Below are 27,736 nucleotides of genomic sequence, written 5' to 3'. Positions count from 1 at the left end.
AATTTCTGGTTTTTGCTTTCAAATGTAGCTTTTACAGCTTTGGTACCACCTTGGGAGGAAGAATAATTATTCAGGAACGAAGACCTACTCTTTGTCTGACTGTAGCATGATTCTTTCTGTGGAAAATACGTGGCCAATTGACCATCATTCCTCTGTGATTTTCTGTGGATATCTCCTTTGGTCACAATTCTGATTTTTCTTCTTGGCCAGATGCAAGTAAGAAAACATACCCTGAACACTAATTCTGATGAAGAGTTCCATCTCTCAACACCAAAAGACAGGCTCCTATCCACATAGATGGATACATGAAGACAGATTTCAAGTACATAATGGAGCTCAGGTGTAAAGCATATGCACTTATACAAATATATTCAAACTGAATGAAAATTCAGTTCAGATCTTTTTTTTTACCATCTCCTTGAAAACTTGTCTTCTTCAGGGTACAAATAGAGAAAAGAAACAACAAAAGATTCTCAAAAGAACATAAATTGTAAATATTGATAATTTTACTTTTTTATTTAAATGCATAGATGTTGCAAAATAGATCAAAATGATGCACAGTTTCATAGCATTAGAAGTTGAAACAGGAATACAAATTTATATCTCAGGTATAACATATATATAGCGTCGTATGACAACATGAAAGAAATGATACATTGGTAAATTCACTGCAACACGTGTTAGACAACAAGCTTTCTTCTCCAAAAAACCAGATACAACCCCACCCACACAATTATCAAAAAATCTAAACAAGAAAAATGAAAATATATAATGAGAGGGGGGGAAAGAGGATTTCACTCTATAAACACTGAACATTTTTTTTGACATGGGTTCAGATTAAAAAGCACAGAAATACACTTATTTTCCAACCCCCAGGATCTTTAAGCCTCAGAAAAATCTTTCCTTGTTGCATATGGAAAAAAGCATCTGTAGATGGCTTGCTTCTTAAATGAACCCTGCCTTTAAGCACCGTTTCAATTACATTAGAGCACCCTACATGAAACAAAGCTGTTTAACTCCTAAGAGCTATTGATTCCAATATTACCATTCACTCATAAGGAAGAATTTTGTTACTTTAAACGTCACATCTAACATCTAACTTCCTGACTTATGATGATCTATTGAAGCTGTAGTGAGTTAGCAGCATGATGAACAGCCAGTGATTTGAATGACAATTGCTGTTGTAAGCTAAACATATAACCTGAGAGATATTCCCCCTCTTTCCTGCTGGCCAAAATAACCCTAAGTATAATTCATATGCATTTTCAGTATGAGGGATTTTAAAGAATTTACATCCTGATTACCCAAAGATAACATGCCAAAATCTTCTTCCACTCTGGATTTTGTCTTTTGGCAGAAGACAAAGAGATAATGAATTGCAACCATTTCAGTCTGGATTTCTCACAGATCACATTCAGGGGAACTCTGCAGAATGTGGATAACAATCAAAATCTTCTATGTGTTCCACTGAATTGTGTGAATTTAAAAATGCATCGCCTTGTAACATAAAATAACTCTATCCTGAGGGCAAGTTGGTAAATTAAGGTTAAGCAGAAAGAAAGTATTGAAATTACCAATAGTAATAAATTTTGTTTATCATTTCTTGAATTAACCAGATAGGCTGTTGCCTGTCTGTTGAACTAATCAGATGGGTAATTGCTACTTTTTCTTGATTTTTAAAATTATTTTCTATTGAAAGAAAGCAGTTTGAGAAGGTTATTGCTATTTCAGGCTTCTATTCACAGAATTTCAACATTCTTCTTGTAAATTTAAACAAGAAGGTTTGTGCACATTGAGACCATCAGACCAATTATGTATGATCTGAGAACTAGCGTATACAAATTTTCAATTCTGCAGTTTAAAAAAGCACCACAAAAATTTTGTGTGCTTGGATTCCAAGACCGTCTCATTCTAGAATAGGAAAGCAAGAGTTTTGTCTTGAAAACTTAGCAATAATGGGCAGATTGCAACAGTAATTTGGGCCCTTAAAATTTTATTAGGGATCATCATATATTAGTATCTGAGTAATGAGGCTTCCCACACCCTGACTTAACACTTCTAAAAATTCTTCTGACATCTGAATAACTCTGTTTTACCTCATACTCATAAAACTTTGTATGCTAGGTAGCCATCAGCTACTAAAACTTCAATTGAGTTCTGTACTTACAAATCATGTAAAACTAAGAAACGGAAGACTTGTGCACTGCACCTCTTTTCTCAGAGGAAACAAAGTCATGTGTCTTTAAAATCAAGGCCGAAAACTTTAGATTTGCATTTGTTTTCAAAAAACCCTAAAAACCTCTTGGATTCCTATGTAATGAGTAGCAGCATTCTCAACCACGAGAGGGCATCCATGCTTGCAACCTGATCCTTGGAGAGAATACATGAACACATATATCCACCTACTGATCCATCTACCTACAGATATAGATATGGATATAGACACAGATATATTTCTTTCCGTGCAGTCACAGTACTTTTGCTCTGGGAGGTTTACTCTTTCAGAGCTCCATGGTATTTCCCAGTGCTGATAAGGAATGGCACATGAAGTTTAATTTTGCTGTTCATAAAGCTCTCATGGAATCCAATTCTTTCATTCCTGCAGAAGTTATATTAAACCTCCTATGGTTTTCACTGAGACCTGATCCAACTCACCTCAAATTCAGAGGGAAACAAACTGATCTCAAAGACTAGATCCCAAAGATACATCTGCAAGATCAAGCCCAGATTTTCTGAAGTCATTTACTTTTCAGAGAGAGGATCTGGAATCACTAAAACTTGCTCAGCATTAATCTGAAGTCATGACTCTCAGAGGTCTTACTCCCCCCATAGCTTGTTCCACAGGCATTTAACTGCTGTGATGAGGGGAAGGTGCTGTTTGTGTTGGTTTTGGAATACATTTTCCTCTCTGATGCACATAAAACTCTTATTAGAGCCTGAAATAACTATAAAAAGGAACCTTGAAAGCAAATCTGACCTAGTGGTAAGTTATATGCTTAGCTGAAAAAGATCTCACAAACACTGGAGTGTATATGGTAATATTTCCACAAAAAAATCATCTGTAACTTCAGCACCAAAACACAGAGGTTAGCACCAAAAGGTATCAATTGCTACCTATCATGTTAGATGTTTAATGAGGCAAAAAGTCACAAGAAGATATTATAAACAGCTGCATTCAATAATTAATTATATCAATTTTGTTATGTATTTTTTTACTTTTATGCCTCTCACAGTATTTTTGCCTTAATTTAGCTTGTGCATACTTTTACAATTTTATATTTAGAGCAGAAGTCTGAGCTAATTTCTCCATCTTTAAAGGCACACCCCTCTGCTGAGAAAAAATTAGTACTTCAAGGCCATCAGAATAGCAACTGGAGGTAGTTTGCCTCAGCATGGCCTTGAACTCATCAAGAACTTTCCTCAGCATGTATCAGAGCTGCCAAAGACATCTGAAGTCTTCTGCACACTTCAGTGCTTTTTTTTGTAGCAGCACTTGGTGTCAGGTAGTCAATCAGGAAGCACTGGCACTGGCAATCAAAGTAGAGCTTTACTGGCATTGTTATTGCCTGGCCCAAGAGAAAAAAATGATAATAGAAATGGGGGCAATTCAAATAGGCAATACAGAAAGGCCTTCTACTTTAAAGTGGAAGGGGAAATTTCATCTGGCAATCACATATCAGATGATCTGTAATCCTCTCTGTTAAATGAAAAATATTCAGCTAATGCTTGAGTGCTTGTGGCTGCTTTTATCAGGAGCTGCTTGTATGAAATAGCTTATATCCAGATCATTTTTTGCTGCTGTCAATTACAGTGTGATTACAACAGTTAATACCTAGCACCATTATGGGATGTTGTGAAAAAACCTGCATACCTGTTTGTTCAAAGAAAAGTTTTCTATATTCACAGAAAACAAAATATTCCACAAAATCAAGGTATTTGTAGCAACCTAACAGATACGATAACATATATACCCGTGATAACAATTTCAGCTGAATGACAGAATTATAAATTAATTTACAATGCCTAGTCCTGTTTGGAAAGTGTACCATACAACATACAAGTTGCAAGTTTCAAAGTGCATAGTCATTTATTGTTAGACCTACTGTTGTAGGCTCCATGGCTTAACCTGAATTTTTCTTTATGCTCTGCTTCCTATCTTATATTTTAAAAATAAAAATACTCAAAATGGCTAGATGCACTGCTATAACTGTGCCGTCTTTACCTCTATAGAAGATTCCTTATGCAGAACAAAAATGCGTTTTTCACCTGCATCTTTGTCAAAAACTGTGCTGGCTGAGGGGCTAGTGACCCACCAAGTAGTATTGTCTCACTCGTTTGTTTCAGTGTGTACAAAGATAATGCAAAGAGGCTGTCTTTCACTCCCAAAACAGGACTGGATTTTACTCTGACAAAGTATTTGACTGATTGAGTACTGTTCAAGTCCAAACTCCTTTGAAAACAAAAGGAAAAATGTTTATATTGTACCTGTTAAAATAAAAGTTAGTAGAATATTACAAAGTATTATCCTTTTACAACATGGACACATCTAAAGGTAATGTGCCTGTCTAGTTCTTGTCCTGTCAGATACAGAAGTGTCACTAACCAGAAATATCTGAAGAGCCATAGATCAGCTGCTGATGTTCTCTGAGGGATCAGGTTATGGGCAGATAGAGAGGAGCTGCTACATTTCACACGCTATAGATCCTGTTCCAGATATCTTGCTGGAGAAAAAGAGTAACTAATGTGAAGAATTCAAACTCCCATTTTTCTTTTTATATCACCAATATGTTACTTCATATTCTGGTGACAGACTGTCTCAAATACCCTCAAAAGACTGAATTAGTAACTTAAAGATACATATGCAGCTCTACATATGTAGCTCTAGTGAAATTATCCTCTGTTCCACTTGCTCTACTCAGTATTGCTTTTCAAAGTTCATAAATTTCAGAGGTCTAAATGTAGCAGTGCAAGCAGACTAAACACTTATATTTAAAGTGGACTACATTCTGCCCTGTAACATAAAGCCAAAACTCAAGGCTTTTTCAATGACCTAGTAGTTGAGACAGACAGCTGATTTCTTCCTTTTCATAATCTGTTTTTCAAGAAAAGTACCTGTATAATATTTTCGTTTTAATGTCTCTATTAAGCACCCATAAGGCATTCAGGTTTTGGCAGGAAGGTTTTTGGAAGATTTGGTTTTTAATAATGCACACAGGTATTTTCAGGAAACAGCACAATATATATTATAGGATACTGGCAATTGCTTTAGAAATTTGGAATTTTTGCAACAAATCTATACAAACTTTTAAAGCTTCCTAATGTCTTTTATTTGCAATTCTTACCTACTTTTAGGTCTGACCTCTCCTGATCCTCAAATGAGTTTCAGTCAGAGGGATAACATATATACTGGGAAACTTATAGTGTAAAAAACCACTATGGATGTCATGTATTGATGTATATTGCTTTGCAGCAATATATTTCTTCCTGTAAAAGAATAAATATACTCCTGAAAAGCCCCATTATAGAACTATGACTGTGTTCAGAAATACAGGAAGGTACAGTCAAGCTGTGCTGTTTTACCAGTATTTTTAAAGTGGTGTAGCTTTCTATCTAGACAAGACTTTAGGCATGTGAGTTAACAGCCACTGCAGCTTGGCCAGTGTGGTTCCTCATTCTCTCTAATATTCCTGTCTGCACACAGACATGTGATAGCAGCAGCCGTGTGCTGAACTCTTGGAACACCATACATGAATTGACGCTGCGCATGAGGTAGGTAATATCCTGCAGTTTCTCTTGCACATATGTCTTCCTCTGCTCAGTGTCCCATTGACATTGCAGGTGAAAGCACAGGTGTAAATGGGAGGAACCATTGGGAGTGTGAGGACAACTTGTTGCTTTGCATGTCACACTCCATTTTTAAAGCACAGTATTAAACAATGACCCTTCTCTTTCTGGAGCTATTATTTTTAAAAGGAAGAAATATTCTATCTTTTGATGTGCTTTTAAGATAATCTAATCTTCAGGAAGCTACACTTGATAAGATTAAAATGAGTTTTAACTCATTAACAAAATGTTAATCTAAAAGGGATAATGTGAGTCCTAAATCCCAAAGTGTTAAAATCAAATTATACTGTCCTTTGAAAGCTAATTATACAAAAGCATACAAAAAGAAAACATCAGAGTATTATTACAATATCTCTCTATATATAATATGTGCAAAATTCCATACACAAGCTTCTTGTTACTCATCTGTGGGTTTTCTTCAAAATAATGTAAACCTTAACTTATTTAAACCAGTATAAGTAGTTTGATGTTACTCCTGGGAAACAAAGATTGTCAGTACAAGAACCTCCATAGCTTGGAGGACAAGCTGAACATGGGACTCCTACTTTATATGGTGCTTCTCCAATCCAATTGCCCCTGAAAATAAAAAATGAAAAAGAATGCTTAATAATTTCAGAATGGAAGAAAAAAAATCATTAACCATACTTGTTTTTAGTGATTAAAGTTAACATCTCCACTGATATCCCATAAATGCTGTTACTAAAAACATGACATCAGTTTATTTCTGTAGTTTACTGATGAACACTGATCTAGCAATTCCCAAAAAAGAGCAGGAGAATGACTATATCAATCCAGGCCAATAATATCCATTCCACATCCTTTAGTCTCGGTGGTGATGCCCCAGCCTTCTTGCTTTTGCTACAACCAAGTGATTTTTGATTCTCTGATCCTCTGACAGACTAGTTTTTACTGGAGGTCTATATTTATGAAAAATAGCAAAATAAGCACTGGTGCAAGGTTTTCCTTGAGCACCCTTTTGTCTGGCAGTTATCTTAAAAGCTTGTACTTGGAAGACAGAAAAACAAACTGAGTGAAACCTTATTCTTAGGTTGCACTACCCTAGGTTCACATTGTGAAGTTCTGAGGCTGAATTCATTATTTGAGAAAAGGGAAGATAAAAACTATTTCCACCAGTAATGTATTAAATGTAACTGGATTGGGGCATTTCCAGAGGTCTCATAGATATGAATGAGAGGAGAAGATGGGCTCCTGTCCGGTGAATAGAGGTGTGCAATAGACCCTAGGGGGAAAGGGGTACAAAGTCTGGGGAGTGATCATATGAAAAGAGGTAACTCCGAAACATCTAGGAACATCTGAAAAATGCATCCTGACTTTTAGGAGTTTATATAAACCACAGGCTTTTAGAGAATCATGTAACACTCATGATGTAGGCAGAAAGTTAAAATTAGATTTTTATTTAAATGTTATGTCTCACAGAGCAGAGAACTTTCCTTTAGTTTGCATGTGACGTGGAATAGCAGTGAGTAATGCAATTATTTATGAAACATTTTGTCATCCCCCACCTCTCAGCCAGTAACGCTGGATCAAAAGCCCTGGTCTCAGTTGTGCCTTGGAAGAAAGTAGAAATCTCAAATAATTTGCTCATTCCTACTTCTCTTCCAAATGGGTACAACAGACTAAGTGCTCAGGAAACATATTTAGTCTGATAACAGATATGGAAATTCAGAGTTTGCTGAAACCTGATTTCTGCTTCATTTTCTACAGCAGCACATGGCAGATTTGTGTAAGACTGCTAGATAATCTGGGGCCTTTCTAAACTTTGCAATTATCCTCCTTAACTTCAGGGTTTTTTCCCCTAGTTTCAGAAGCATAAATATTTTTCAGTGTTACAGCATGGCATGAGTGAAAATTACTGGAGTTCTAAATGCTAAATCTTTGCCAAGTTCCAATCTTAATAACTCAGACTGGGTTTTTTTTTAACTCCCTTCCTCTTTAGAGGAGTTTCTGATGTGCTGGTTACTCAGAAAGGCACAGACTTTACTGAGTGGCAAAGAGATTTCTGTGTGTGTGCCCAAGGACTCTACGCCCAATGTCCATAACTCAATTAAATCTTAGAAATACAAACTTAATCCAGGGAAGACCACTCAATATAATTTTTGTGACCCTGCAAGAAGTAAATGCAAAAATCACGATTCTACTTCCTATGATTGAAAGGTCTACACAAAATCTCACAGAGAAAGAGCTTGTAACTTCAGGCTTTGGTTTGCTGTTTGAGAAGCAGTGGGACTTTTAGGCTCAGAAAATATAAAATGTCAATAATACAATTGTAACTTCAATTGTTTGTGTAACTGATACACAAACACTAAGTCAGTTTCCAAAAATGCCTGATTTATAAATCTATGTTCTTCCTATATATGAAAATGAGAGAAGTATTCTGGAAAGTTTGTCATTTTTAATATTTGTTTTCAAATAAAGATATATTAAAAAAATCTCTTAGAAACTTTGATTTCATCTTCTCCATGTTGTGGAGCTTTAAGTCAAATACAGTTTTTGCTGCCTAATCTTTGTTCCCTCACATTCATTTCTTACCATCCTTTTCCAGTAAATATTAAAGACAAAAGGACAGAGAAATCTCCTTGATTTCCAAAGGTGTTTTTTTCCCCCAAGTAAATTTTCTTAAGAAATCCTATCTTTTTTTAAGTTGCAAAACCTTTAAAAATTCTTTTACTCATGTAACAGCTAGAGTAATGACATATTCTTGCATATTCTTTACCACAAATGGACCTGTGCCACCAAGAGTTTATGGAAAACATGCTCAATTGATTACACTTAGATTCCTATACAGAGCTATGTCTTTGCCTAATGTACAGTCAGAGAAACCAGCCACTCACACTGTCCCTGTGGCTTTTGCAACAATGGTCCAAACCAGACCACAAACTGAAGCTCTCCCAGAGCCACACTTCACTGACTCATTCTGCACCCAAATGTAAGCTCGGGATGATGTCTAGGAAATGCTGGCAGAAAACTAGTTTCTGCATTTCAACCCAACAAAGACCTCTGCAAGTTATGGGATATAGGGCCACCTATGGGTGTCTGTGACCTGTATTTTAACAGACCCTAACATGGCGGGCAAGATGAGGTAGATTTGCAGACATGGAGCTTAGGCTGATGGACTTTATATGAAAGCAATGCTATGGATTATGTATCATGGTCATAAGCAAAGGTTGTGGGCAACAACATGTATCATAGAATGAATCACAGAATGATTAGGGTTGGAAGGAACCTTAAAGATAAACTAGTTCCAACCCCTTTGCTACAGGCAATGCTCAGAACTCCCTCCTGTCTGGTCTCAAATACCCCCAGGGATGGGGAGTCCACAACCTCTCTGGGTAAACTGTTCTAGTGCCTCACCACCCTCACAGTAAAGAACTTCTTCCTAATGTCTAATCTAAACCTGCCTGCCTTAAGCTAAGGCCATTCCCTCTTGTCCTATCACTACATGCCCTTGTGAAAAGTCCCTCTCCAGCTTTTCTGTAAGACCCCTCTAGGTACTGGAAGGTTGATAAAAGGTCTCTCTGGCGCCTTCTCTTTTCCAGGCCAAACAGCTCCAACTCTCTCAGCCTGTCTTCCCAGGAGAGGTATTCCAGCCCTGATCAGCTTAGTGGCTCTCCTCTGGACCCGCTCTAACAGGTCCATGTCTTTCTTGTGCTAAGGACCCCAGAACTGGATGCAGCTCTCCAGGTAGAGAGCAAAGTAGAGGAGGAAAATCACCTGATGAGCACATTTCTTTTGATGCAGCCCAGGATATGGGGTTAGCTTTCTGGGCTGCAAGTGTGCCGTGATGTCATATTGAGCTTTTCATCTACAAACACCCACAAGTCCTTCTCCTCAGGGCTGCTATCAATACATTCTGTACCCACCCAGTACCTGTGCTTGGATTAACCCAATCCAGGTGTGTTTGGCCTTACTGAACTTTATAAGGTTTGCACAGGCCCACCTCTCAGTAAATCAAGCGCCTGAACTACAGTGGGATTGCTTACCTGAGGAAGTCTAGTTCACCATGCCTATGTATAAAAGAGTGAAGAAATAAGGAATTCCAAGTAAAGTGAAGTGAGCACAAAGAAGGAAGAAAAAAATTAATAATAATAATAACAGCAATAACAGAAAACAAGTTTTTTGTTTTGTTCCACACACATCAAGTTCATTCCTTTTCTTTCTTGTGTACTGAAGTCATACATTTCTGCATGTTCAGATGGAAAGCTTGAACAAAGGAGCAGCCCACAGAAAAAGCACAAATAGAGCTCATGCTGCAGAAAAAGGAGTAAGCAGTCCTATGAGAGGACCAAAACATGCACAAAGTATAAAAATAAACAAAAATAAAAGAGAGCAACTCACTTTGGGGCATAGTTGCATACCAAGTAAACAGCTCGCCGCCAAACAGATCCCCAGACGTTCATATTGTGGCACGTGTGGATTGCGCAGCCGATGCGATTGGAAGTGGCCCAAACCATCTGAATAAATATTTATTATTGGTGAAGTCCAAATTGAAAAGGAATATACATATACATATATTTATACATATGCACATACATTTATTTGAGAGAGAGAGGTATAAATACATCATAGGAAAGTCCAGCTTTGGACATGAGATTTTGAATAGAGGAAAGTAATTTATATAACCTGTGTGTAATGGGTGCACATGGGTCCATAACATCGCATCGGGCACCTAGGGTTGCAGTCTTGAGGATAAGGGAAAGCATAATCCTTCACTTCATCATACCATGGCTTTACCAGCTGCAGAATAGACCGATACCTGGGTTTTTTTAAAAATACAGTAAGAAAAACATGTCATTTTAGATCTCTCCTCACATCACTGGGGCACAGTATTATAATATTCTTAAGCCAAATGAACATTGACAGATATAGAACATATACTACTGGTTGACACTTGCATCAGTCCAAGATCTGGATCTCAAAGGTTGTTCAAAGGCTGACAAAATAATTGTTTTGTAGGGTATCCTCTTACCTTCCAGTTCTTACAGACAAGTTCTGGCCCAAAAATCTCAAAAGATAGGAAGGTCCATGATCCCAAATGCATGTAGCAGCCCAAGCTTCAGCAGATTTGGCAAGAGTTTCATCCCAAACCTGACAAAATAAAGTATCCTTAGCAGCAGAACAGAAAAAAGCAGATAATGATCATAGTGCTAGAACAAAAGAAGCAAGTATCTTAACCCACAAATATACTATTGTAACATGTCAGATCTGGAACTAAGAAGAGAACTGTGGGGCAGCATGTACAGAATCCAGTGGGATTTGCCCTATTGCTGGACAGAATTCCTGCCCACATCATTAGAGGAAGCCATGTATTCTGAACTCTCCCTTTTTTTCTGGAAAAGCCCTTCACCAAACAGGCATTTTTCTACCATTTTCCCTTCTGTGTTGATGAGATCCATGTGTAGAGAAGAGTGAAATTTTGGCTGGGACTCAGATAGAAAGTGAAGGAGAGGAACACAGGGAAGAACAATTCAGCATAGGTATTACATACCCCACAAAACCCCAACACATTTGAAATAGGACCTCAGGAATATCTATAGCCAGAGACAATGTGTGTGGCAGCTCTTCATATTTGAGGTCACAAGGTCAAGAAAAGGGATTCCACAAAGGCAAAGACTATGGATAGTTTCCAGGTGCAGTATGGATTTCACTACTTTATTCTGCACAGGAACTGGCATTGCTCACTGCCTGATATAAAAAGATAACAGCTCTGTAAGGACAGACAATTTGACTTCTTAAGTTCTCCAATGTTTGGAACATGACAAGTGAACTTAAACACTGTCTCCTTTATATGCTTTGCCTGCTCAATTACATTCCTGATTTGTAACTCTACTGTTTCCTCCACAGCGAAACAGGTTTGTCTCACGAATAACAGAGATATTGGCAACAGAACCAACCAACAGCACCACTGGAGCTCCTGATAAAGAATATCTCACTGTTACATTACAAATGCACACAAATCCTAGTATATCTTAGTGTTTAAGGGATATCCAAGTAGGCTGTAGATTCTGGAATTACATGTATATTTGGAATTCCCTGAGTGGAGTGCTCAGGTGCAGAACAGTTGTAATGAACTGCAAGTAGAAAGGCAGGAACAGAATGTGGTAAAATTGCCTATGCAGACCATTAGTGCTTTTTAAACACAAACACAAACTCATAGATCTTAAGTGGCTATGAAATAAAGAGTATGCTCTCTGAGGCATGAAATAAGAGGCAAAGTCAGAAATTAACTTATCAAAGAATGAAGTGGCCCTCATCACAAATATTTTCTGTACTATGAGCTACTAATAATTTCTAACACTGAATTCAGTTTTAATTTCACAACCCTGCAGAGTCAAAAGACTGATCTTTGACTAGGACAGTAATTCATGCCCTGACTAGTACTTTGTGCAATTTCTCTTAGTGAGAAGGACAAAATTTAGTAAATTTTATGAAGTTGCTAAACCACTGAACCAAGCTTTTGAGAATATGGAGTGGGTAAGGTACATCCTAGATTAAAGGTGAAGAAGCACAACAGAGACCAGTAAGACTCCTTAACACAAATCATCTTCCATTCAAGAGGAACCACCTTAGGGATGGTAAAATGGGTAGTGCTCAAAGCAGAGAAGATTTATTTTACACCTGTTCAGCAAATCTTCCAGAACAAAGTCAAAGCAAATTGCTAGTACAAGGACAAAAGACAGACGTCTTAAAAAGAAGCATGCTACAAAGGAATAGTCTTCAAGCCAGGGAACACTTAGACCTCAGCTCTGAAAAATTATGGGAGTTTCTTGGAGGAGTTAGAGATAAAAAATCCAAAATCCAGGATATGCTCTAGGGCCCAAGGCGAAGAAAACTGTGCACAGACATTTCTTCTGCTTTGTATCTCTGCCATTAAGTTTACTAGCTGCATGTGGCCAGTGTATAAAAACCCCTTTATAATCCCTGTGGTACCAAAGTGGTCCCAAAAAGAGGGCTTAAAGAGTAGGTACAAACACAAAAAGTGTGCCTGGGGAGTGTGCCTGAGAGGCTGGGGCCACAGCCGGTGTTTGGAGCCTGCCCAGGCCCAGGGGAGCAGAGGAGCTCATGGATCCAGCATGTGGGTCCAAACACAGCTGCCTGGTGTGCATCCATAAGGGGCTGCTCTGCCAGGACTGTGACACCCCATAAACACCCTCCTTTGCTGGGATTAATCATGCTTCTGGCACAAGTGCTCCTGCCAGGAGGCTGAACATGAGGTTTGCGTGCTTGCTCCCAAGTGACCTGGCTGCACTCCCACAGTAATCTAAATGTGTACTGTATTCGCACAAATCGCGCCGAGATCCTGATTTCCACACTGCACATTTTGGTGTACTAAACTGCCTCGCAAAACAGCATGTTAGGTGTTTGAAAGAAATGTGAAGAATGGATTAGGTTTTCACTGTTAAGACTCTCTAAACAAGGCACAGCCCCTGCCTTCGACAGTGAGGGCATTTCTAGTTCACTTTCACTTCCCATCTTCATTTCTGCTTATCAGGAATCATCTGCAGTATTGGATTGGTAAAGTTTTGGCAAGTGGTTTCAAACTCAGATAAAATGTTGTGAGTTTGTCATGTAGAGTACACTCTGCTTTCCATTATCTATTCACTCTTGATCCCTCTCTGGACAGATTAAATTTTTGGCAAACATAAAAAAAAAAAAAAAAACAAAGAGAAGGAAAATAACTACTGACTAATGAATAAGGGGGGGGGGCATATGCAGCATCTTTAAATTTCCTCCCTTCATCCATTAGCAGGCTGGTGAAAAGCCTCTACAGAGTCCCCTACTGCTATGTAAATAATTTGTATTTCGGGGAGAAGTTGATTGCCTCACCTACTTTATTTTATTTACTTCATATTCTCAGAAGAAAAGGTGGTCTCAGTCCTTCTAGGACTAGCAGATGATCACCAGAAGAAGAGAGTGCATAAGAGAGACCTTACAGAGTCTTTCAGTACCTGAAGTGAGTCTACAAGATAGATGGAAAGGGATTTTTTGCACTGGGATCAAGTGATAGGACAAGGCTTAAAGCTGAAGGAGGGTAGGTTTAGATTAGATATTAGGAAGAAATTCTTTAGTTTGAGAGTGGTGAGGCACTGGAACAGGTTGTCCAGAGAAGTTGTGGATGCCCCATCCCTGGAAGTGTTCAAGGCCAGGCTGGATGGAGCTATGAGCAACCTGGTCTAGCGGAAGATGTCCCTGCCCACGGCAGGAGGGTTGGAACTGGATGATCTTTAAGATACCTTTCAACACAAAACATTCTATGATTCTATAAAATGGCAAATGACTAATATAGGCTGAAGGTGAAAACTATTATCTCATAATGACCCAAAATATTTTAAGAGACTGTGCCATTAGTTCACCCTTTCAAAAAAGTCTGATCCTGAGTCCACACTTGTACTAATTTTTATCTCAGTTCAGTCCCCTGTTTTGGGCATGTAAGAGAACAGAGCAAAGACATTTTGACTTTTGAAGCCATGTGGATTCATTGTTATACATAGATAAACACCATATCAAGAAATACAAATATATCCTAAAAAGAGAAACTGAAGTAACTTGAAAGTAAAAGGGACAGTTTCTGTATGAGGAGAAATGAAAAAGCTCAAGCTAATTAGCAAAGAATTGAAAAAAAAAAACAGAGTGATAAACAAAATTATAAACTCTGAAATGATGGGCAATCCAGTGCTCCTATTAAACATCTGAGAAAGCTGCCTGACATGAATGCAAAATTGTAAAAGGGGAAAAGGAGAAAAATGTCCATACTCAGTGGGTTAATATCTAAGAAGGTGACTCATCCTGAAATGCTGATTGTGCAAATTCCCAGTGCCAAACTATGATCATCCACTCCCTGGGGACAGTTAATCTTCATTTGCTAGGTTGCAAGTAGTTGAGGAAGAAGTCACCTTCTATCCAGTATAAAGATCCCCCCTCAGACTCCAGATCACTGATTTGGTCCAGCATGGAAAACTTCCTACTTCTCAACTAGGTCTAACTGAGCCACAACAGAGTTAAAGCATGTCACCACGCTTCCACTGACAACTTGAAATGAACATTCTTTGGCCAATTTATTTTTCTTTCTTGAGCCAAACATTATTTTCCTAGAAAGTTGTCTGACTGTGCTCTCTGTACTGCTCCCTGAAAAACAACACTTCCAAACTACATCTCACTTGAAAATTGTCAAGAGGACTGAACACAAGGAACAGGACAGTGCTTCTACATGGGGAGTTTCAACACCAGAGACCACTTTATGAAGCAGCTCTGGGGTGTTCTCTGCACTCACACAGCACATGCTTATTGAGTTAGGAGTAAAATCTTAGCATTAATAAAGTCAGCAGGAATTTTGCCAGTGAGCCAGAATTTCATCCTAGATTTTGTTTGTTTCCCTCTGTAAACAAATAGTAAAATATTTAATCTCCAAAATGTGTAATAAGCAGTAGAGTGTAAAACAAAATCTCTTTCATGTTCAATGAAATTTCTTGAAGTCCAAAAAGTAGGCTTCCTTCACCAAGGAAAGCCTTTTAATGTTGTGGGACACAGTTCCCTCATACATTCCCTTTTTATGGCTGTTTCTATAGCTGTCTCTCAGTTGTTCTTAGATAATTTTCTTGTAGAAAGGATGAAGTTGTCCTTTCGTGCTTGGGAGGAACAGAAGGTCCTGGTCACAACTATGCTCTCAGGTATTAAAACAAGGGTGAAGCTAAATAAACATTCTGATGATGAAAAAGAAAAGAAACAACTACAATACTGCAAAGATCTGTCCATGACATTTGTTGAAAAATAATTGGCTGTTTCCTTTCTACTTTGATACCTATGCTTTAATTTGAGGAACTGCATACATAACAATTTTTAACTATAACTTGGACTTACAAACCTGGTTCTGCTCATTTTCATTGCAGACAGAATTGTAGTCCTCACATCAATCATTTAAATGGAGTAGCTATTTCTTGACACTCTGCTCTACACAGGTTTTGGGAGGCAAACCTAATCACTCAAATGACCTCTCCTCTACTCTGCAAGTACTCTGAAATTATTGTTAATGGCAACAGGTAGCAAGAATTTGTGATCTAAATACAAAGGGAACAGAATACACAGTCATACACTGTATTAATTATTTTCTCACTCTGTGTGAGAAAATATCTGTGTGTAAACTGGATGTTTTTAGAAGCACTTAAATTTATAGCCCTCATTGACAAAAAGAAAATATGAAGGAAATGTGGTAAGTAGGAGTGCTCCTTCCATGACAGCACCAGCAGAGAGATTGTGAGATAGAAGATGTGGGCTAATTGTGGAGTCCATAAAGATATGTTTTTTACCTGGTAGCCTAAGGATTGTGCTAATGATCATTGTAAAACACTCAAGCAATCCAAACCTGTGCTTTCACTCTTCTTTTGCCATCATGATCTTTAATTTTTCCCAGCTCATTTTTATTGCCAGTAATAGGGAAGCTCTCCTCACTTGCAAAAGAGCACAAGAGAACCTCAGCAGAGCATTGCTCTGGACATTAAATACCAGCAGCAGCCCTCAGTACCTCACTGCTTGCATTTGGTTTGTTTGTTGTGGTTTTTTTTGATGTGACATATCAGCTAAGATAATATTATACATATTTCTCAATGGTAAAATGAGTACTTTAAGCAAAGCATACACACCCTGGTCACTCACTACCTTCCTAGGAATTCCCTGAGTCAGGGCTGCTGCACATCATGCCAGGACAGCTGTGGTGTGACCAGACCCTCAGCTGGCTGCCACCAACTGTACAGCTGACAAACACCGGGTGAGGTGTGAACACAAATCCAGAGCAAATAGGTGAAGTTCATTGTTTTAACCACTTCCTTCTGAAACAGCGTCTTCACACAAGTGTGGTTACATGAAGAGATGGCAAATGAAACACTGGGATATGCAATTTGAGGAGAGCTGCATGGCAACACTGCTACATTTTGAAGAAAAAGTGGCAATTTGTTTGCCAGTCATGGCATCTTGTCATTTATATATGTTTACTCTGGACTCAGTAATATTCAGATTGTTATTTCACACAAACAAATCTACAGTGATTCTTAGGCATCTCAAAAGATGGCCAGTACAACCTTCTTTCAGCAATTATTAGTTAAAAAATTAGCCCTTCCACCTCAAACATATTATTTTAGTCCCCAGTAGCCCCCTGTTTCTCCTTGTTTGCCTAGTTGAAGATCAAAAGCTCTTACTTCCAAGCAGCAAGCAAGAAAGAAGAAAACCTTGACTCAAGCAATTTCTTCCTCTGAGAAAAACACTGTGAAGCCAAGGGATGAAATCCAACATGTCCAGTCCATCTGTGCAGCTGCATTCCACAGCTGCTCGTGCAAGTCCCAGAGCGGATTAGCAGATGGAGGCTGCTACCCTCCAACACACAGGTCTTGTCCTCCCGGGTCACTCACCCTTGCGCCGCTCACTCCACTTGCGTGCGCGGTGGCTCTCTCAAATCCCTCAGCAGTGTGCAGCGCACACAGGAGTCCCTTGCTCCCCTTCTCTATCATGTAGTCAGACCTGTGGCATTTTCGGGCTTAGAAACTTTCTGTAGGACCCCCCACCATGTCCACTACCCCAAATCTGGCAGAAAGCTTAATAAAACAACCCAACAGCCCTTCGGCCTGCATGCTTTTACAGCAGAATGACTCAAAGAGCCTCATCTTTTTGCCCTCATTTCTTTCACTGCATACTGTGTGATGAAAACATATGAGCTCATTGGAACATACAGAGAGATGTGGCAAACTTTATATATTTACTTGGGCTCTGAGATCATTTGGACTCTAGATCACTCTCTCTCTCTCTAAGAATATGAATTTTTTTGTTATGATCGTAACAGCCACTTCTTAGAAATTTTTCTATGCATATTGTAATTGGTGCCTACCACACATGCAGGTACTTTCTCACATCCATTAGGTAATAATTAAAAAGTTTACACAGAAAATTCCCAGTCTACCCTCTAGAGAAAAACATCTTGACAGGAATTGCAGTTCTGTACATCATTCTTTTGCAAATAAATAGAGGGTTAATACATCAAGCTGCTTGTCCAACAATCCACTGCAACTCAAAGTAAAACTGTGCAATGTTTTATAGTAAACTTACTCTCATATATCCAAACCTCCAAACATCTGAGTCACACTTCTGAAAAGCTCAGTAATAGAAGGTCTGGCTTAATCAGGGCATCACCAGACATATTCCGAAGAAACCTCATTGCCAGAAATACTTTTCTTAGGAAAATTCAAGTCTGTGTTTTACATAGGAGTTTATATTCCTGGATGTCTATGTGGTGCAAACACGAAGTGCTATCACTTGAAGCTTCATCACTGTTAGTAGTCAATTTTTTTCTTCTAAAGGTTGTCTGCATTTCCTTTCATGTTTGGCATCAGGCTTTTAAACAACAAGAAATAAAGAAAATTGGTACACTGTCAGATTTAATAACAATAAGCTTCTCTGACATGCTATTATTTGTTTAGCTTTTGGAAAAGCTAAATATCACAGCTATATATCTTAAAATATTCAGTGCTTTTCTAACCTACTGCAAGCCTTATTTTAATTGGCAAGAGCTTATCTTAGAAGTGGTAACAAAAAGGACCAAACTGTCTAGCTCCATGTCACCCTGACAATTGGTCAGAAGTCTGAAAAGGAGCATGTTTGACCTCATTTTAAATATGATCAGAAAAAATTGTATTTTCTTAGAAACACAAAATGTGAATGAAAATGTATTTGTTTTGTAGTGTTTCATTTCTCTTATATACAGAAAAAAATATACCTTTTACTTTTCTTTGTTACTAACCACTGAAGTTTTTCATTAAAAGAAAAAATGTCCTTATTTCTTTAAGTTTTCAAAGAAAATACTTACTATTTTCTAAGTAGCTCTAGCTGAAAGGTATGGCAGCATGACATAAAAGAAAACACATAGCAGCTTCTTCTTTCCGCAGAATAAAGAATAAGAACAATAGTTCTTTATTCTCAGAAGAAGAAAGCTCAATTTAAGATTCTTTCTCTTGATACAGATTAACAGATACCACTGACAGATAGATAGATGTCCAAAACCAGTTCATTAAAACAGACCTCAAACCCCATCCCAGGGCACATTCAGATGCATTCATACATGGAGGGGCCTGAGCTGAAGGAAGGATTCGGTGTACAAAACACAAGCAAGGGGCTATCCTGGGGCTTCCATCTTTTTCTGCCTTTAGGATACACATTTTAACAGACCTGTGATAGAGTATTTATTGTTTCAGGTATAGAAAGAGGATAAAAATGTTGTGAGGTTTAAAGTTACTATCATCTCCATTCATGTATGAAACAAAGTACTGTGTACTTTGGATCAAGACTCTCATGAAAAATGCCCTGTCTGTGTTTTTAGCCACGAAGTTCAAGAGGTGCTACATTTAATAATAAAGGAATGTCTAATTCTGAGTGCTCTGGGCAGGCTGCTTTTCTATCTGAGACTTTGCTAAGTTGTTTTTTGTTTGTTTAAACTCCTAGAAGGCTTTCTGCTAATACTAAATTTAAATAATGTAAATATTCTTTTCTAAAACACCATCAAGATGGATGTTTTAAAATTGTTATGCATAAAACATTGGAACAGAGCTCTGTACCAAAGCAAGTTTAACACAGTCATTCTTTTCCACAAAATTTATCAACAGCAGCATTTTTGGGGAAGTTTTTCAGATTTTTCAAGGAGCGCTTTCCAGGAAGGGTCTTTTATGTTCCACTCTTGAACAGATCTATCATTCACTCTGAACATAACAGATGGCCTTTGTACTTCTTATCAGTAGCATCCACTTGGGTTTGACCCTAAATGAACACCATTTACTGAGACTGAACAGGCTTTCCTTGCTTTCTATCAATGAAACTGCTGGAAAAATGGGCAACATCTGACATCTCAATGATAGCCAAGAAGTACAGTGCTGCACTATTGACAGTGGTGCACTAGGAAATATATAAGTGGCTAAACTCACCTGTGAGGCAAAAGAGAGCTAGGTAACTCTATTTTGCCAAAATCAGCAGAAAGTAAGCTCCATTTACTCCTGTTTTCTCTCTCACTTCACTGTCAGTTGCCATGTTGTGCCTCCACTGCAGAAAAAAGCTGAGTATGATGTGAAACAACTGCTTCCTTTCCAGACTGTGATGCAGACTGACACAATTAACTGTAACCATGTGAACCACATCAGTTCCTCCCATATTATTCCCATTTTCTGAGAGGATCAATATTCCAGAGTTCATTTGCCCATGATCTTCAGACACTCCTAGTGCTGGGTTATGGTACTAGGCAGAAGGGACATACTCAACTGGCTAAACAGAAAAACAAGTGGTAGGAGGCAGAAACTGGAACCAGTGAACACATTCCACCATTATAAACCTTCTCATCTGTTCTTACCTCACTTGTGAATTACCAGCATAGAGCAAGCTAAAAGCTATGGCAGACTAGGATAGGAGGCCCACACTGGGGAACCTCCAAGCACCTTGAGCTCTCATCTGCCAGAAGACTATACTTACGTTATTTTGTGCTCTGGCATGATGAAAAGCATATTAAGAACTTTGTACCCTGACTCATCATCTGATTATTTCAAACTTCACCATGTATACAGGATTTAAGGGAACAGGGCTACTCAATGGAAAAAGCAGGCTGCCAGTAAATTCTTCATTGCATTATGACAGTTGGGTCTTTAGACATAGTTAAAATGATGGGCCTAATCTTCTTTGACATCTAATGGTCTTGCTCACTAATTTAACAAAGGAACTGTAAATGGAGTGCAACTGTAATTTGATCCAATATGCAGAAGTATTGTAATGATATGCACATGCAAATTTAGGAAAGATAATATGCATCTTAATGCCAAGAAAATTGTCAGTAAATATGACAAGGGTAATTTTTGAAATGAAAAAGGATAGAAATTCTATTGGCAGTTAAAAAATGCATATAAAGATTAATTATCTGAGGTTTAGTGGGAAATATTTAGGTTAGACATTTGGAAGTAATTTCTATTCCTAAGGTAAAATATTTGCCAAGAGATGTGACTGAGACAGCATCACTATATGTGTTCAGGAGCAGACAAGATGAAAACCATATGTATGTAATGCAGAAGGAAGTCCTGCAACAGGCCAGGGATAAAGTACATGAATTAAGAGACTCTATCCAACTCATTAGACATAAATCTTGACGGAACTAGCCCTGCAATCCTTACTCACAGACATGTATGAGTTCAGTGGGACCATGTAAATAAGCCAGGGCAAATGACTCAAGAACAAAATGTCCTTAAAGATTTAGAATGGTCTGTAAGAAACCACACTGAAAAAAAAAAAAAAAAAAAAAAAGGTAAACAGATTGAGAAGTTTATTTATCAGAAATGCTATTGAATTGGAGAGAAAACCTAACTCACTCTCCACGTCCATACAAAAGGCTTTAGGTATTAAGCAAGACTTTGGAAAACTTGAAGTAGGTTTTTTGGGGTTTTTTGGACTTTGTCTTACCTGTCACTTACTGCATATTCACAGAACATTTTTAAGACCACCTTCACAGCAAAAGAATTTTATCAAGACTTTCAAATTTAGAAGTGAAATAGTAAGGCAGTTATTTGCATTTGTGAGCACTAACTGGGTTATACCTTGCTTCTCTGATCTGACTTTGGAAGTTACCTGCAACTTTTCTGGGACTGGAAGTATCCAAATACATCACCTCAGCAAAGAGAGTCATTCCTGGGCCACACAGAGTGCACAGATTTCCAGAATGACACACCTGGACTCCTTCACAGGATTACAGCAGCTTCATTTGGAACACAAATACTTTTCTTCTACAACAACAGGTTGTTGTAGGTCCTTTGTTCAGTCTATCATGGTCTTTTATGTGGATTTACTAGAAATTAATATGCTGAGATTCTCCATTCTCTTCCAGTTCCTGTGCCATCAGCTCATGGGAAATATTAAATAACTCCTGGGTAGCTAAACTAACTCATTTCAGGCTAGTCTGGAAATCTTTTACTACTTTGAGTCCTACAAAGAGACTCAAAGTGACTCAAAGTGAAAAAGTTCAACAAGGGGCAGATTTTCCCAAATATAAAAGTGCAGTTACATATCACTGAACAAAAAAGAACTGAAACTGTGTCTGAACATCTTCGGTACATTAGCAGGCTCAAGTTTATTTGGAGCACTTTTTGCACTTAAAATCTTCAGACTGCATTCCACAAACACGTTTTTGAGTGTGCAATCCTGCCCCCACTATTATACTTCAGACATGCTACTGCCAGTCCACTAATAACTATGTTGATCCATACTGGGCTCTGGACTCATCCTTGCAGAGCCAGCAGTGAAACTACTACAGCTTGTCTTTTGCTATGGCTCTTCAACAAGTTATTCAGATCACCTCAGAGTACTCCTAAATAAAACAGATTTTCCCATTTTGCATGGGAATGCCACAGAGGATGGTGTTCAGTGCTCATCAAGGCCCACTTATATCAGTTACTGCTTCTGCATACAAAGCTGTAAAGGGCATGTCTGTATGTAAGCACCTGCTCTACCAGCTTTTGCAAAAACACAGTGATGTGGGATACAAAAAAGGCCATACAGACTTTGAAGAAACTGGCCTCAAGTGGGGATGACTGTAGGGAAGGTAAAAATAACTTCTGATTCTCATAGGAACAGATATTTCATGAATGAATGTTTTTGAAGTCTTTTGGAAGTCTAAGGATAGTACCAATGAACAGTAAAAGAGGTTTTATGAGACTCAAATTTCAGCTGGCAACATACTGCAAATATTTATTGGCCTACCAAGTAGCTGAGATGTTCCAGAAAGGCAACACAGGTCTCTATAGTAGAGAATTAGCATTCAGAAAAAGGGATTTCTTTGTTCACACGCTTCCACTGGATGTACAGATGTACATGCTTTTCACACTAGAGAGCTGCTGGCAACTCTATGCCTCACTTTTTCTGAATCATGAATTTTATGGAATCTTTCTGCTTTCTCCGCAAAAAATATGCAAAAACAAGTAGATGATTTTCACCCTTTGTCAGGCCAAAAGTATGGTGTCATCTTTCTTTCTGCAGCTATGCCTTCAGCTTTTGGAGCACAAGCAAAGATTGTCTTAGGATAAAAAAAGGTCCAAATCAAAATAAGGACTCATTAATTCTGCATTATAGGCCTGGAAGTTCTTCTTTTCTTTCTCTTTCATTTTGCTTCACATGTACACTGACTAGATTTGTACCTGCAGAAAAACTTCCAATTGAAGGCATCAGCAACTCCAGAACCAGAACCAAAAGGAGAACTACTTTAAAGTCTAACACATTGGGTGTGCCAATGTCCCAACAGAAGGATTTACTAAAGTGTAACTGGCATAAGACACACTGGTTTCTTTCACTGGGGACTGATACAATGCCTCCCACCATGTTTGACACCCCAGCTGTCTGATTTCATGGGGAGCTGCACACAACAGGCTGGAGCAGCACCCAGACCCACCTGTACCAAAGAGAAATAAAACGCTACCCAGCTGTGCTTATATGAACTTCCCCTGCCTAATCCATGTGCATTCAAAGCTGTTCTTCAAGACCTCTCATCCGAAGTCCTACAGCACATAAAACTTCCAGACAGTAAGGGCAGAGAGAATAATGCCCAAGGAGTGTGAAGTATCTATAACTGCATTGAATATGTGAGAAGCAGACTGTATCATGGAGAGGAACAGAATGTGTCAAATAGAAAAGCCCCAAAAAAGGTTGGGTGTGGAGAACTGGAATCACAAGAACCAAACCATGCAGCCAAACCCTGAGTTCTTACCAGGAAAGTGGAAATAAAAGCAAATGAACTGTACAGAAGTGAGAATGGGATATAGTAATTAATGAGAAGAACAGCTCCTAACAGAATTAGGAAAAAACAACAAAACACAATTTACTATAACTGTGAACAGAGAAAAGAAGAAAAAATACCTTTTTCTTGTGCTTCAAAACTGCTTAGTTTTTCTCTACTTCAACACACTTACAAAAGATTTCCACAATCTACTGCATCTGTAAGCAACTCCAGCTCTCTAACATGTGACATCCATTTTAGTCATTGTTAGGGAAAATGGGATAAGCCATTTTCTTCACTACCCCAGCACTTTTCCATTCAGGAAAGGAACACACACTCTGTAAGGTCCTTTCAAGTAAAAATGCACATTTTCTGCTGGTAATTACAATGTACTTGTTGTCTTATTTATGAAAATAAGTATTGAGAAACATAACATCTTTTTTATATAGCAGCAGCAACCTCATGCCCCTAAGATACAACAGATTCTGTGCCACACACTGAAATTATTCAAAGACCAAAGAATGGACAAAGCAAACTCAGTTACTGATAATGGTTTTTCCAGTCTTGGTATGGCTTACAGCACCAGGTCATCTTCAAGGCCTCTCTACCAAAACCCTTCTGTAGTCACAGAGGTAAGAAGTTCAATAGATGGTGCCACAGCGCAGATGGCAGAGCACACCATGTGTGATGTTGCTCACTGAACATTTTTTGCTCTGTAGTTAGACAGGATACACACAGACTTACACAATTTTGAAAGAGAATTGGTGGCAGAGCAGTGGCTGCTACTTGGGGATTCAAGCTCAAGTTGCATTTTGGATCATTACCTACATAGCTTGAGTTGCTGATCCAAATTCTGCAGCATGAAGTCAAAAAGTACCTTCAGACTGGAAAACCAAATGTTAAAGAAAGCCTTTGGTCCTTGTCCTTGAGACTACTGATGGGGCTGATGCTGCCAGGAACACAGGGACATCCTATGGCTGGTTGTTACTAGCAAAAGCAATAGTGAGAAATGCAAGGAAAAGAACAGCATGCCAGCTGTAAAGAGCTTGACTTCAATATTGATTTTGTATCTATATTGCAGCAAAGTTGCAGCAGCACACCCACCAACATAGATAAAATCTAGGCACTTTACGTATATGAGTTCATTAAAATAGATTTAAACCAGGAAGCTTGCTTTCTATTTTCAATGGTTTTTTACTGAACAGGCTAAGAACACTGCACTTCCAAAACCCTTGGAATATGACAGGGTGCTGGCTTCACTTAAGCAAACTGCAGGAGCAGATTTCTAAAACACACAAACCAAGGAAGGGCATGGTAGGCTGCCATTCCCTCAGACATTACAACAAAGTTTATTTATGCAGAATCAAAGGAAACATCACTGGAGAGCACAGCAATGAAAATGATGACTGAGCTTGACTTCTGACCTCTCTGGTTTTTCTGTCTCTGACCTTTCCACTCAACCAGATTTCAAAATCAGCCTATGGTCTTCATCCTGCAATATTTTGAGTGCACTCAGCATTCTGAGGTGCTGCCGGGATGTGCTGAACAGATTGTATGATCAAATCCAGATTTAGGTATCATCTGTGATAGGAACATGTCCAAATTTTTAGTCATTAGCTGCTACAAAGAAGGAGCTGTTATTACTGATATACCCTTTCTGTCAAGCTGATGGTATCCTGTTTCTCAAACCTGTTAACCATCCATTGTCATATGAGAAACTCTCTGATTTTAAGCATTTATTATGGTGCTGACACAACTTGTCTGTACTTTCAAAACAGTGTGAATACATTAATTACAACATAACAAAAAAATTGTTGGACAACCTGTGTTTAATATTAGAGGCCCACATTATGCATGCATGCAAAGCTGGAACACAAAGTAGCAAACACTGCTTTAGCCAGTAGTGCTCAGTATGAGATCACAGTGAATGTGTAACTTCTATCATACCTGCAGGGACAGATATTTCCTATAAGTATTTTCCAATAAGAAGAAAACATGCCTGCCACATACTTTTTTTGAGCACATTGAAATCCTGCATACTAAAGAAACATTTAAAAGCAGCATTGTATTTGATGGAAAGACAAAGGTATTAGATGTACACAAGCAATGTCCAGTAAGTAAAACACATGAACAGGAGACAAACAGTGCATCAGATTAATTACTCTGCAAATACAGTCTTACCATATTGCTTCCATAGATATTATGTGTGAAAGAACGTAGAAATGGGTATTGGTCATTGGGTACCTTTTTGCCCACATCAGGGCAATGACTTACAGTGTACTCCACAAAAACAAAGGGGCTAATGATTAGCACTTCAAACACTTTGGTTCACATGTGATCACCTACTATTCCTCAGGCCAACAAGCAGTTAACTCACCACTTCATTTACTTCATTGGGACTACACATGGAAATGAAAATTGAACAGGTTAAGTAAGAGTTTCAGAGTTCAATATTTAGCTTTTGCTTGCTGAAGTTAATGCAGCTTGAAAAATGTAAGGACAGAACATTTTAGTGAGCAGTAAAAGATAAAAAACATTTATTTAGTTAACTAAATCATGACAATTTGTTTAAGAAAATCAGATCACTGATTTACAGTTTGTTTTGCTCTGAAATAAACACAGTTCACTTACCATATATTCCATGTTGGAAGCAGGTGGGAAGACTTTGCCTCTGACTTGATTATGATAATCAAGAATGGCAATCATGTCATTCTGCGAAATGTAGCGCTTCCGCCTGGCTTTGGGAATTTTTGCAGAGTCCAGATGAGCTGCCAGAGCTGTCTCGATGTCAGTGAAATTATTATCTGACAGGAATAGGTCAGTGGAGTTGGGTAACACTAATGCACTTGTTTCACAGAGAACGGAAAATAAGAGAGTACAACTGATTGCAGCAATTACTGTCATTCTGGGGCCAAAGGAGACAGATAGGCCACAGAGGGACTCTGGTTTAAGTCAGGGCAGCAGAAAGCAAATCTGTAGAAGAGAAGATATCAAAGATGTGATTCTGTACATCTGGGTAGCAAGACAAAGTGAACTGGCAGGCTGTGACCAGAAAAATCATTCTGTCTGTCAGCTCAATCATAAAAGCAATCCATACAGAACATGTGTTGCTGAGCAATTTTCAGTAACTGTATTAAGTGATGATGGTCCTACTACTACAACACACGAAATGAAGTATCATTATACCACTAATTACATGGTCAGAGCTAGTAGTATTCCTCAAATAGTGACAGTGCTATCACACCAGATCAGTCCATAAACCACATCATAAATCTTATATGGGGAGACTGCAAGAAACCTCAATCATGTTTTCCACTGAAAATTAAAAATAAATCCTAGGCTATGCCTATCCCATAGGCGTGGACTGTTTTGACACAATGTGGCAAAGATAGAACTAGTAGGCAAAAGAAATATATACAGCATGAAAGCAGGACATCTTAGAAATAGCATTCAAATCTTAAGGTCAGCAAAATGTGATAAGCACTGATAAAACTGCATGCAAAGCAAACTTATGGAGCTGAATGGCTTACCTCTGGATAATACCAAGAAAAAAAGAACACAGTCTATTGTTCTCCCAGTATATATAGCACTCTCCTATGTGATGATATGAACCTTTGTGAAGAAGTGTCTCTTATTACAACCCCCCAAAGAACAAAACTGTGCTGGTTATGAAGCCAGCAGGAGCTGCTCACAGCCTTTATATGTCACAGCCCGTGCGAGCCAGCCCGGGCAGTGTCCCGGCGGGTCCCTCTCAGCCGAGGCGGGCGGGAGGGGCTGCGCCGAGCCCACGGCAGCCATTGGGTGGCACCCCGGAGGGTGGGTGCTTTGGGGACTCAGTTACACCCCCGGCTGCTGCAGCACAAAGAGGCAGCGCGCAAGACTCTCTCTTCGGCGTTTCCTACCTTTTTTTTCTCTCCGTGGCTGTTTGTTTTGGTTTGGTTTGGTTTTTTTTCCTTATTTCCCGAGCATCATGCTGGCCCGGGAAGCGCTGTTTCACGCAGCTCCACGAGCCCCCAGGGCGCAGCGTGAAGCGCAGAGTTTGCAAACCTGGGTTTGTCGTCGCGGTCACAGGAAACGGAACCCGCGCACTGCCGTGCCCCCGGC

At 38.7% G+C, this 27,736-nt stretch overlaps 1 protein-coding gene across 2 annotated transcripts; it reads right to left on the bottom strand.

The window, feature by feature from the left end:
- Nucleotides 1–488: 488 nt before the first annotated feature.
- PI15 (peptidase inhibitor 15) lies at nt 489–27,682 on the bottom strand. 2 transcript variants are annotated; one of them, XM_069004965.1, is made up of 6 exons: nt 27,535–27,682; nt 26,264–26,605; nt 10,832–10,950; nt 10,486–10,618; nt 10,201–10,316; nt 489–6,420 (listed from the first exon to the last, which is right to left on the bottom strand). In XM_069004965.1, exons 2-6 carry the CDS (start codon nt 26,534–26,536, stop codon nt 6,285–6,287), a joined length of 777 nt encoding a protein of 258 aa, XP_068861066.1. In that variant the 5' UTR covers nt 26,537–26,605; nt 27,535–27,682; the 3' UTR covers nt 489–6,284. The 2 variants fall into 2 exon arrangements, with proteins under 2 accessions (XP_068861066.1, XP_068861065.1); XM_069004964.1 differs by lacking the exon at nt 27,535–27,682 and adding an exon at nt 27,163–27,324.
- Nucleotides 27,683–27,736: the final 54 nt, after the last annotated feature.

This window comes from Aphelocoma coerulescens, chromosome 2, assembly GCF_041296385.1.
Source record: "Aphelocoma coerulescens isolate FSJ_1873_10779 chromosome 2, UR_Acoe_1.0, whole genome shotgun sequence".
Classification (NCBI taxonomy): Eukaryota; Metazoa; Chordata; class Aves; order Passeriformes; family Corvidae; genus Aphelocoma; species Aphelocoma coerulescens.
This window is presented reverse-complemented; position numbering and strand designations above follow the sequence as displayed.